General features: G+C 39.7%; 1 protein-coding gene across 2 annotated transcripts in view; it reads right to left on the reverse strand.

The window, feature by feature from the left end:
- ST8SIA6 (ST8 alpha-N-acetyl-neuraminide alpha-2,8-sialyltransferase 6) overlaps positions 1 to 12769 on the reverse strand; it is a 48612-nt gene that overhangs the window by 27681 nt on the left and 8162 nt on the right. For both annotated transcript variants that reach the window (XR_010371758.1, XM_064444721.1), the window contains exons 3-4: positions 12375 to 12473; positions 5944 to 6030 (exon numbers count right to left, since the gene is read on the reverse strand). Coding sequence is in view for 1 of the 2 variants with exons in the window: in XM_064444721.1 (XP_064300791.1) it covers positions 5944 to 6030; positions 12375 to 12473 (186 nt within the window). In the remaining variant the exon portion in view is untranslated. The remainder of the gene's footprint in view (positions 1 to 5943; positions 6031 to 12374; positions 12474 to 12769) is intronic.

A 12769-nucleotide genomic window follows, 5' to 3' on the forward strand; every position in this document is an offset into this window, starting at 1 on the left:
TCACAGCACAGTTTATAATATTTCAATAAAGGGCAAAGTATTCCAGGCAACAAAAGTCTGTGGATAACTAATAACCAGAAAAAGTCTATGCTTGCCTAATAACTTGTTTTAATAGTTCACCCAGCTTGGGTATCTGCAATCATTAGTTCATGTGAGCTATTGTATTGCACATGTGAAGACAACAAAGACTTTGAGGTTTCATATTGAAGAGACTGTCGTGACAGTAGAGAACCCACAAAAAGTTCCACTATATAACAGAGAGACTGCCTTCTATTTATGGCCACTGCTGTAATATTTTATTATTAAAATATTAAAAAAATATTAGCAATAAATTATCTTACTGTACTGCACTGGGTGCCCTAGACAATGATACGGGTTTCTGCAGGCTCTTGTCAATCCAAGTCATCAAAGTGCAATGAGACATATATGACATATTCCAATCTTTTAAAAAAGAGTGGTTAAATCTGATACCTGAAACAACATGTTGAAGAGGAATGCCACACCGACAGCCCTTGAACTGCCTATAAATGAAGTAACATCATAAATTTCTAAGACAATGAAAGGCAACAGGGTTGAATCTGAAATCAAGGCTGAATATTTAAAAACTGTAATAAGACTTTCAAACCGAAGACTGTTTAGAGTATGCCATGAAGACATAATTAACTCATTCGGACCCAAAATTAGGTTCCCCTTACAGATAGCGTCCAACCTTTACGAAAGTATATAGTCTGTAGAGCAATTAAAAGGTTCAACCGTTTCTCCAAACTGTCACCCATTACTATCTCTCCATCCAGCCTTTTTTTCTTCTGAAACAGAAATATGTCTCTGAATATGTATCCCTAATTTTTCGTATGATCTATTAAATCTGTGCAGCAAATGTACTCTTAAATCACACTGTAATCTCAAAGTTCTGCATATTTTATTGTATACTGGAATGGAAGATTTCAGAGAATACAGTGGAATGATTGATCTGCTTAGTGTTAGGAAAGCTATTGATTATGTGGTGGTGTGAGCGTATGTAAGCATTAATTGACCTTGCAGGATATTTTATTTGTGTTTCAACTATGGTTCATTGCAATACACAGATGTGTTAAGCAATACTGTTATATATGTTGGAGTGAAGCACCCTACAAATTAATCTCTTCAAGAAGGAGTGGGATTTTATAATCTGCAGGAATGTTTAACACACTCTTTTCAGAAGAGATATTAAAGTGGGAAAAGGGTAATAGAGGTCGAGTGGAATAAAAAGCAGGAGGGGAAATTACAGGACTAGGAAGATGGCTTGATCTTTTAACTATTCTTTTCAAGACCTAGGGTTCTTTTTTTCAAGTAATGATGCTTTCTTTTAAAAAAAGTTTAAAATATTTTGGTGGGGTGGAGCAGCATGACAGCTAACCCGCAGTGTAACATTAGGGGGGTTAAAACTGTATTTTACACCGAGAAATTTCCTTCTCCCTTCATTATCAGATGCAAATAAGGTTTGGCAGGAATGGTGTTTCCATGGGGAGCGGACCCACTATCCACAGCTCACACAGGGCTCTTCCAGTGTGATACCACTCCTGAAGAACTGTTGCATTGCTTTGCCAGGCTCCAAGATCAGCAAGATAGCCCACAGATACAATGCCCAGACGCTTCTTTGAAACACAGCATCTGCTCAGACTTTCTCCATATATTCCCTCCCCTTCCGCCCAGTCATTCTGAGGGCTGTTTTAGCTATTTGTTAGCTTCCAGCAAAAATAGAGTTACAACTATTTGGAAAACCTGCAGAGTATTTGCCACCATGGGTGTACAGCCCAAGTGAGAATAGATCAAGCTTAAAAGTCTGTGAAGCAAAGAGATGTGGAGGTGTAAAAACAATTACAGTTTGCACCCAATTGGGCTCTGTAATTTGTTGCGCTAAGGAAACATTTCTTTTAAGTGGAAAATCTTTGAAGAATACTAATATAATAATTAATATTCAGGTTACCTAGGGAACCTGAGACTCTACTGACTGTAGCTAGAAGAGCCTTTGCAGAGGAAGCTACCCAGCGCAGCTTTTTTCTGGAGCTTTAAGAAAGATGCTTCCAGGCAGCTGTGAGAGTATTTCCCCTCCTTTTACAAGTTTGTACCAATCCTCTCTTATAACCAAGAAATCTGAGGATTTGCTTTGTCTAAAACAAGTCAGAGCTGATGTAACCCTGAAAAGGGAGGAAAAATTCAGGTGGGCTTAGAAACAAAGGGATGCTACATGATTGTAGAGCTGCAAAAAACAAAAGAAATAAAAAAAGAACAAGAGAAGCACAGCTGAATTTCTTAAAGGAAGGGTCTGAATAAAAAATACTTCAATAGTTCTCTACATGTCAGTAGCAGTTAACACTGGAGAAGACCTTCCCTAAATCACTGTTAGAAGGATGCCATTTACACCACTTCTGGTGTAGGTACTTCACCATTGCTAGACCCTCTTGTGAAGTTAGATAAAATCTCTTCAGCACTGGCTGACAAACACTAATGTGAGGCACAACAAATCTTAACTAGATTGCAAATGCAACAAACCAAGCGCTTGCACTTGCTCGTCTGAGGGCAGTCTAAATCTGGCAGGGCTGATGTCATCATTACAGATACTGAAATAAGTGAAGGGCCAGGAGACTGGTTCCCTGACAGAGGCCAGACAAAAATCAAACAGAGAAGAGGTACTGTGGATATGGGAGGTATTAAGGAGAACATCATGGCTTGTACTTGCCTCATGATTCTTCTTGATTTTGAGGAACGGATGGGTAAACATCACATAGCTGTCAAAAACCACTGACCGCTGCCAGATAGCAAAATAGCCAAGTAGTGCATGTGAGCGTGCACAGCAGGGCAGCTTTAGAGGAAGCCATTTGGAAAAGGAAAAGGGCAGCTCTGTGACAACAAATGGATACAGTTTGCACAGCTGCATGGCAAAGCTGAGCTAGGTAGTAGAGGGTCAATCTGGAATCCTGCACTCTGTTTTTTGTACAATGGGTTGGCAAAACCACTGTGGTTTGTGCCACGCGTGGCTGTCAGTTGTAAGCCTTTTGCCAAATATAAAGACAACTATTTCTTTCCTGCACTGCACTTCTAATTCATATCCTTTTATTTGGCCTAGATCTGCTGGGAGTGCAGCTTACAAAGAGAACTGATGTGTTCCCATTGGCACACAGTGCTGTCTTCTAGGAACGAGAGCCACTGGCTCAGATCACATATTCATTCACTTCACTACCAGTATGATGGTAGCCAACAGCAAAAGCTGCAAAGGAAAACACATGAAAGCTTCTTTGAGAAATTCACTACCCCACGGGAAGCTGCTTTTGAACCTTATTAACTAGAGGTTAGTTTATGCCCTGAAGCGTAAGACATTAAATCCATTATAAATATGCATGTCTGTTCTTCAGACCTTCAGGATAATACAGAGTTGTCATACAATTGACACCACGCCTGAGAAACAGGTAAGTGCTCACTCCATTTAACAGATGGGCAAACAAGGAAAGAAGTCAAGCAGCTTCTCCACAGTCTAGTCAGCAGGCAGACTTCTGGTGGCTCTGGCAGGTGAATATTATGAGAGAGAGGCAACTTCAAGCTTTCCTCCTGAAGGTGGCTAGCTGTATTACCCAATTCCTGCTGCAGAGCCCCTCTGAGATTAATTTCCTCTTCCACAAAACAGGTGTTTATCTACCGACTTAATGAGATTTTTAGAACTGAATAATATTTGTCTTACACAATTATTATGCATTACTGACACTAGGCAAAGTTCAAAAAAGGAAGAGATGTACTGCCAAAGGATTATTAATTTATTTATTTCACCACATTTCTAGATGTCAATGCATCATTTCTCAGCTAGAGTGTGCTTGCAAAGCTAGTTCCAGGCTCTTGTGCTTAAGTCTGGGAGTGCTGTAAGCATGGAGTGTATACAGTGTTTACAATCGGTAAACTTTATAGTGAATTTGGTTTTCTCTTATTTTAATCTTTCTTTTAAAGCCTCTATTCACCAACTGCTAAGAGCCTTGAAAGTCTCCGGTATGGTCTGGGAGCAAGGACAACTGTAAAATTTTAATATTCTGTTTCCAGAAAACAACAGAGAGAAGAGGAGTCTGAGAGAATGGAAAAAGAAAGGAAAGACTTCTGCAAAAGCACGTCTTTTGCAAAATAATCATCCGCAATGCTCTAAACAAAAGTACCAGTTCTTGGTCATATCAATGGAATTTTTGGATGATACCAAAGCAGACAAACTTCAGAGGGACAGAAGACTACACAGTACTGTCATCAGAATTGCAGCATGGGCTGTACACATACAAACTAGCTATAGCTAGCTAGTTTAGACGTCAAAAGGCAATGAAAGCATAACACCACAATGCTTGAATGTAAATTAAGTAACAAGAATTCGTTCAGCCTGTGCTGAACCATGGGTTTTAAAAGAGTTTTTTTTTGCTTGGTATTTGAAGTAAGTTAAAGCTAGCAAGCTCACCAAAATGTATATACAGTCCACATTTTCTAAGTGGCCTAGTGCACTTTTGAATATTTCCGGTCTAATCATTGGTCGTATAACCCACCTTGACTACTTATGACCCCCACTCCTTGCTGGAAGGCAAAGACAGTAAGAGGAACAGTAAGCACCTTGTACTTAAAGTCCAACAGTCTCATATGATGGTTTAGATAGAGGGTGTCATGTTTGATTCCCATATACCTAGAAGGTGTAGAATGAGTTGGCCCAGTGGAAGGGAGAATGCAGAAGTGACAAATGCAGAAGTTAAGCTGGAACAAGGAGTGGTTACTTGGCCACTGACTCGAACACCTAGCACAGCAGAAGTGGCAAATTTCTAGTAAGTGGTAGCTGGCCTGTTCAGAAGGAAGATTAAGTTTAAAAAGATTGGAAAACATAAACCCTAAATGTAGGGTGAAGAGCAGATGAGAGCAGCTTCACCTCTTGTCAACTCTGTACAAGACACCTGCCTGTTCTGAAACAGAATGTGCTGCTTCTGCAGCTCCTCCTTATCATGCTGTGATATCTCTGTGCACAGCTAAAGCCTGCCTGAGCTAATTGAAAGTTTCTTAAACCTTAACTCTGTGATTTTCTCCTATCTCAGCTTTGAGAAACAACGTTAGTCAATTATGATCCACAGCAAACACAGCAACGTATGTTGCACAAAAAGCTTCCCCCCCCCGCCCGAAACCACATCTTCCAAGGGTATCATGCTGAGCATCTGGATATTAAGTTTTCAAAGCTAGTTAACTCCAAAGGGTTAGAAGGTAGGTCAGTTTATTTATTTTTAATGATCATGACAGACTCTTTAATTCTGATCCATGTAATACTGCAATTCAAGAGAGTATCTCCCCCTGGAGAAAACAGGGTTGGCACAGCAAAGCTGTTCTCTAAACCCAGCATGATACATTTCCAAATAGAGTGGAAGATTTTCAGGGACCACTGTCCCTACAGAGCATGTACTTATGTGCCATCCCAAACATGGACAGATGTAATCACGTGCTTACATGCTCAGGAGCCATGACACACAGCGTCAAACCTAATGAATGCCTTGGGCACTTCTGTAATAGAAGCAATAGTCTTGGGGTAGGAAATACACTGCTTCATTACACAGTCTTTTACCAGAGTGCCAGTTCAGATGGACAAAATCACATTACTGGTTTTTTTTAATACTGTAGGTTTTGTGTCAGGAATATTTTAATCTCTCCTACTTAAGATAGTTAACTGTTCATTGGTGGAGACAGGTAATATTACTTCATTTCTGTAGTTCTTTTATCCTACTCAGTTTGCACATTCAATACAAATAAACAAGAGCCCCAGCACCAAAAGATTAATAGAAAGGTATAGCAACAAATGCAGTCCAAAAGCAATACAAAATTATCTTTTCAAAAGGGAAGATTTAAATTTATAGTTCGTTAAATGAATCTACGGTAAACAATTTTTCTGAATGAGACAATGAAAACTACCTGAATTTTGTAGATTCTTCTGGTCTCCGTATCCAGGTGCAGTTCTGCAGTTTTGTGACTATGTGAAGATAATAATCTTCTGAATATCTAAAAAAAGGCAACATCAAACACTAGAATATACACGTATGTATATTTAGAAACAGTCTCTAAAACATTCAAGTGATGCATTTATTAATAATAATGTGCTTGATGCATATATAATAGATTGCTTTTAGAACTCCGTGACCTATTTATTTTTGTAATTTGTAACATTACTATCATTTAATTAGCATGACCTGTTAAACATTGTTTCTTAATAGTGGTGTCCTAATGAACATTTCTTTTCAGAAACTTTCAAAAGTATACTGGTTTCATAATTAAATATTTGACCATAAATATCTTGAAGTTATTAAAAATCACCTCAAGTGCAAAAGTCCAAAATAATAGAAAAAATCTCTTTCTTGTATTTGGTGTTTTAAACTTCAGAAATGTTTTGAAATGTGGCTCTTGCAAGCCAAGATGAGACATTACACTTCTCATGCCTTTTCTTTCGTTTACCTTATGGAGTCCGCAAAGCCCAGTTCAATCATCTAAGACCATAGACCAATATTTACAGATGTAAGTTTTCCTTCAAATTATCTCTTAAATGAAACGATCTGTTGTGTTACATCAACGAGCACTTTGGTTATATTGGTAGGGGTAACCAAAGAGCTTTCTGCTCTTTTTAAACCCTTCCAGGATATTTAAATCTATCCATATGTGAAATACTTCAGAACATGTAAGTCAAAAGAATGGACACGTTTCTTGCCTTATAGGTTCAATGTTAATAGTTCTCCTATTTGTGCCTGGATCCTAATGTGGGTTTTTTAAAAACAGTAACTCTGACTTATATAAGGGGATTGGGGGGAATGGGAAGAAGAGATTATATGGATGCCATGACTACAAATTCTATGGAACTCATGTCTCCAGAAAAGATCTGCCTTGTATTATTTTAGCAAAAATGGCTTAGCATTGGCCCCAAACCAAATGATTATAGGTTTATTTAAGCTGGAAATTAGAAGTGTCTATTTTGAACAGTTTTACAAGAGTTGGGATGGCAAGAAACCTCACTTGTTTAAATGGAATGTGAGAATGGATAAAAAGGAATACAAAAAAGGCTGCAGTGGCTTGCAACAGCATAGGTCAACAACCCGAAAACTTCCTTCTCTCTGTGTTCAGCATGCTTTTAGTACCACAGCTTTACAGCAAACATGTGAAAAAACAGATCCCTTTATTGGTTTGCTTCATAAAAGTACTGCAACTACTACAGCTAACTTGTTTATCTACCCCTGAGTAAAATCATGTCCCATTTCCACATGCAAAAAGAAATGAAACGTTTTAGAGGAATTCTGCATTAGAATACAGAATACATACAGAATCGTATATGTTGGAAAAGACCTTTAAGATCATCAAGTCCAACCATTAACCTAACACTGCCAAGTCCACCACTAAACCATGTCCCTAAGCACCACATCCAAACATCCTTTCAAATACCACCAAGGATGGTGACTCAACCACTTCCCTGGGCAGCCTGTTCCAGTCCCTGACAACCCTTTCAGTGAAGTTATATTTCCTAATATCTTATCTAAACTTCCCCTCGTGCAGCTTGAGGCCATGATGCAACACAAGACCGTTCCCTCTTGTTCCATCACTTGTTATCTGGGAGAAGAGACGGACACCCACCTCACTACAACCTCCTGTCAGGTAGTTGTAGAGAGTGACAAGGCCTCCCCTCAGCCTCCTCTTCTCAGGCTAAGCAACCCCAGTTCCCTCAGCCGCTGCTCAAAAGACTTGTTCTCCAGATCCTACACCAGCTTTGTTGCCCTTCTTTGGACATCTCCAGCACCTCAATGTCTTTCTTGGAGTGAGGGGCCCAAAACTGAACATAGTACTTGAGGTGTGGCCTCATGGAGCTCAACAAGGCCAAGTGTCGGGTCTTGCACTTGGGCCACAACCACCCCATGCAATGCTACAGGCTTGGGGAAGAAAGCTAGAAAGCTGGCCAGTGGAAAAGGACCTGGGGGTGCTGGTTCACAGCTGGCTGTACATGAGCCGGCAGTGTGCTCAGGTGGCCAAGAAGGCCAACAGCATCCTGGTTTCTATCAGGAATAGTGTGGCCAGCAGGAGTAGGGAAGCGATTGTCCCCCTGTACTCGATGATGGTGAGGCCAGTTTTTGGCTCAAGTTTACACCTGTTACAACACACACAATTTCCAATCTCTGAACTTAGCAAACTTTTAAAGGAACTAGATGATCGTGACTAAACTGATTTTACTGAACCCCTGCACAAGTCAAGAGAGCAGGAATGAATGGGCAGAAGTGGGAGAAGAGGAAAAGTAGTTCTGTTGCAGCTGTAGCTGATCTGACCTGGTGCAGTACATTCTTCCTCCTTCCAGTCCAACTCCAGACCTGTTCTCTCCCTTGTGCAACTGCTGATACTTGACTCCACCTCTGCTTTGTTTTTGCCAGCTGTTGAACTTGTTAAATGCCTTCACAGGCCACTTTAATTCACTACCATGGCAAAAAAATAACCCAGAAAGAAAAAACAATGCATATACGTTTCCTTCTCTTTGGTGTGTTAAAGCAGATTGGGAAACATTCCACCAAACATCACAGCCAGTATAGACAAGAAGTGATGGGAGTGGAGAAACTGGGAACAAGGCCTTCCTATTTTGGCAGCTGCCTGCTAATGTTGTATTAGCAACCTTGGAACCGTAGCCAGAGAAAACGGAACTACTTCCTTGCTGAAGCTGCTACTTGGCTCACTGTGGGGTCAGACAAGTGCCAGTACCAGCACAGGGCTGGGCAGGGAGTGCATGTGGGGGGAGGATGGGACAGAAGCACAGGACCAAAACAGCCTGTGCGGATGTTGAATCACTCACCTAGTTTTATTCCTTATGGCTAAACAATAAATAACTCTAGGATGCTGGACCTTATGGAAAAATTCCAAAAATTAATAGGATAACAGGGCATGAAGGCTTTCATTATGCAGGAGAAAAACAAAACAAAACAAAACATAGAAAAAGCAAATTCTAGCCTAAAGACATTGATAAGATGAAGATTGGAGTCAGAAATGAAAAGAAAAATTACCGTCAGCTCAGAAAGAAATCACATGGACTGACAAGTTATTAGCAAGTTATGGGGAAACATTTCATAAGGAGAAAAATCAAAGCATCATCTCTAACGCCAGTTCCAAGGCCTCATGAGAAACACGGGCCCTGACTCTCAGAAACTGTGAGGATCTTCTTGTGCATGTAACAGAAGCTGCACCTAGGGTAAAAGCACCAACAACAATGCAAGAACATTGCTGCCTTTCCACTGCTCTCTACTGGGTGGAATCACTCTTGCTCAGAGGTGTCTTAAGGTCACCAGCTTACCCAGAAAAGCACCACTTACATAGCACACCACCACCTCTGCTCTACCTGCGCATCCAGTTGTGCTCCTCTTGTGACTTACGAACACACTATGGACTCTCAGAACTCATCTTTGCCAGCACTGGCACAGCACCACAAGACAACCCAGCAGCATGTCCTGGGGGTCAGCAGCTCCTGGCTGCTGCAGATCCGCAAGGTGGCCGCCACAACTGCTCACACCCATATAAGGCTGCCATGAAATGAACTCTACTTGAATACAGACAATATTTCCATAGATTAATTCTTCTGAAGACTTAAAGTAAAGCTCTGGGATTTGCTACAGCAGGGTTGACAGCCCAGGAAGCTTTGTTTTCCTCTCAGAAAGCCTATTTTAGCATTTCCTGCTTTAAAGGAGCCTTGGGGACTCACTCCTCTGATGGAATCAGTCCAGAAGGCCATCAGAATATCATCTCATGGCTCTGCTGTAATCCAGACAGTCCTCTTCTCCACTGTTCTATTTTAAAGAGCTGGGACAATACATATATTTCCACTGGCACCCAGGAGCTTACAGCACATATTCACTGATGCTAAAAGGGTTTATTATTAAGATAAAAAAGCTCAGGTAAATTGAACTATAAAAATACATGGACAAGACAATAATTACAGTGCTGAGAATAGTGAATGAAACACGTTTTGTCCTGTTTTTGTCTGCCACCTGCACCACAACCACTATAATAACTTGTGGTTGTAGGAAACTCACTTATACTGTATGAGCCTTGTTGACAAATAACACCTGGAAGGGTTTTTTTGCCTATAGTACTTTTCAGGTACACAGTGACCTTCTATGTTAACTGCAGTGGCTAAGGTGGAATTATTATGCACAGTCAAGGCACTGACAAAGTATAAGTATCTTCTAACTTTTGGCAGATATCTAAAGGACAACAGCAAGGACAGAAGTGTTGAGACAGTAGAGAGACAATAGGTAAAATATCAGAACAGAGACAGATGCAGCCCCACTGGTTACTTGCTAAAACGAAACAACTACTTGAAAAAAAGCTATTTGAATTAGAAAGGAAGTCGAGCAGCAGGAGTGAAAAAAGGAGATATTCCTACTTGGCAGCTTATGTTCAAGAAAGAAACAAATAAAAAGAAAAACAACAGCATGAATTGCAAGAGAAAGGAAGATCCCTTTTGCCTGTGGACATTTTAATACCACCAAAACAACTATCAGTTTTTAAGGCCCTCAGGAGAGCGTGCACAGGACTTGCTCTAGCATAAAACCAGAAAACAGCCAGCAAAACTCAGCATTTCAGGCTTTTTATCACCACCAGCACATATTTGCTATAATAACAACTTCCCACTTACATAGCATTTTTACTATCAAATCATTTGACAAGCTTTAAACTAGTAATTTTTTCCCCTTCCTGCCAACCTAAAAGGCAAGAGTGTCCAGAATGCCTCTGAAAGTCTAGAACTGCAATATCAAGCATTTATACACCCTGCCTGTGTGTCACACCTTGAAAAAGCAATGAAGATCCCTGCAGCTCCTCTCAGTGAAGGGCAATGAGTTGCAATATGCATGGCACAAAGCAATCCCTTGCTTCTTTGTTCCAAGCATCAGTTTCTTTTCCTACCTGCCCAGTTAATCTTCTGCCTCGTTAAATGGTGCAGCTCCTTTCACTTTAAGCTGCAGAATAAAGGCCTGACAATTCCTAAAGCTTCTCCTACAATCTCTGCTTCAAAATGTTCTAGATATGAACAGCACGTCTGTATTCCTGCAGCCTGTACAACCTTGTAACGCAGGGGATAAATAACAGCATTTATATTGCTATAACTGGATTTTTGAGGCAATACAGTGACTGGTTGTCCTCTTAGTGTTAATCACTCAATTCCTCACTCAATTCGTCGACCTGTTTGCCAGTCTCTGTTTCAGCTCTCACTAGCAGCACATCAGTAACATAGTGGTCTACCACTTTTCAAAAGAGTAAAAACTTCAATGATATTGTTGCTGACGAGGTAGAATATTGATGGGAGAAGAGGTTATAGAGAAGAAAAAAAAGACAGAATTAAAAGAATAGAAAAAGAATACTGGGAATATGGTGACTTAAAAATAGCTGAAAGACCTTAAAACGCCATGAGAAAGTGAGAAGGGGACAGAAAAGACAGGAGAAGTTTTAAAATCATGATTGAATGTTGTTTCTGTGTTAAGGAAAATTTTGACTTCTCCAGTCCTTCGAATGGGGAAAGGCACATAATTATTTTTAGCACAGTTTTTGTTTCTCATTCCATTTCTCTTCATAAGTTGAGAGGGGGGAAGCCTCCAATTTTAAAGACACCATGGCACATAATTAATTTTCAGCTGGAACTCAGTCCTAATAGGAAGCCTTTCTTATTTACAATGTTCTATTTATTGGTGCATCCATATAGGCAAATGTTACATGTCAAAAGCAATGGGGTGCTCTCCCATTTTCACTTTAATAAGTGGCAAGGAGTTTGAGGAGGGCTGATACAAAATATTTTTTTCCATGGCAGAAAAAGGCCGAACAGCAAGTTGAAACCCAAAATTCATTTGGGGTGTTTTTCAATGTACCTAAAAGTGAATAATTAGTTTCCTGTGGACTACTTATTATAATGAGTGCAATTAATTAGCAAGTTTTTATACTAATACATTTCTATAGCTACTCCAGTGAATATGCTGAATGGAATCCATTAACTGAGGTTGCTCATAGCAGGAGCATTCACCAATCAGGAAAAAAGACACTCAAGAATTAGATTAGACCTCACAGATTCTGTTCTACCTTCCTGTGACTATCTTGGAATAAAATGTTGCTAACTGGCAAGGAGAAATCTTCTTGGCTTATATTGTGAAAATAATAAAATAAAATCCAACCTCGAATAAATCTAATGCATGTGAAAGAAAAAGTGCAGGTAAACATTGGTTGAACAATTTCAGTTTCCTGTTGTATAGCTCCACCTTAATCTCATCGAGAACTATGTAAAAGGAACAATCTTTTACCCTTCTATTTAAAACAAACAAAGCAGAAAGCCAGCAAACACCTACCTTTTCTTCTTGATAGATGATGACAAAATGTTGTCCTGAATTGCCTTACATTTTGAAGCCTGTTCAAACTGGTAAATTCCATGTTTATTAATAGTTGTTCTGTTGGGGGGAGGGGAAGGGGGGAGGGAGAAAAAGCAACAAACTTTAAAAGAGAGAACATATTCTGACAATGCTGTCACATTTATTTCCCTATTACAATAAGATTATTAACAGTTGATTTAGCTGAAAACATTGCCAAAGAAATCTTATTGACTTCTGTTGTGAAGCCATTGTATAAAAGGGGAGTTTTCTGCTAGTGACTAAAAAGTATTTGATTCTTTAAAATAACCCTGCTTCATATTCTGAATTATATTTTCTGCTTTACACTGTGATCAGAAAATGTAATTTAATAAAAA

This window comes from Phalacrocorax carbo, chromosome 2, assembly GCF_963921805.1.
Source record: "Phalacrocorax carbo chromosome 2, bPhaCar2.1, whole genome shotgun sequence".
Classification (NCBI taxonomy): Eukaryota; Metazoa; Chordata; class Aves; order Suliformes; family Phalacrocoracidae; genus Phalacrocorax; species Phalacrocorax carbo.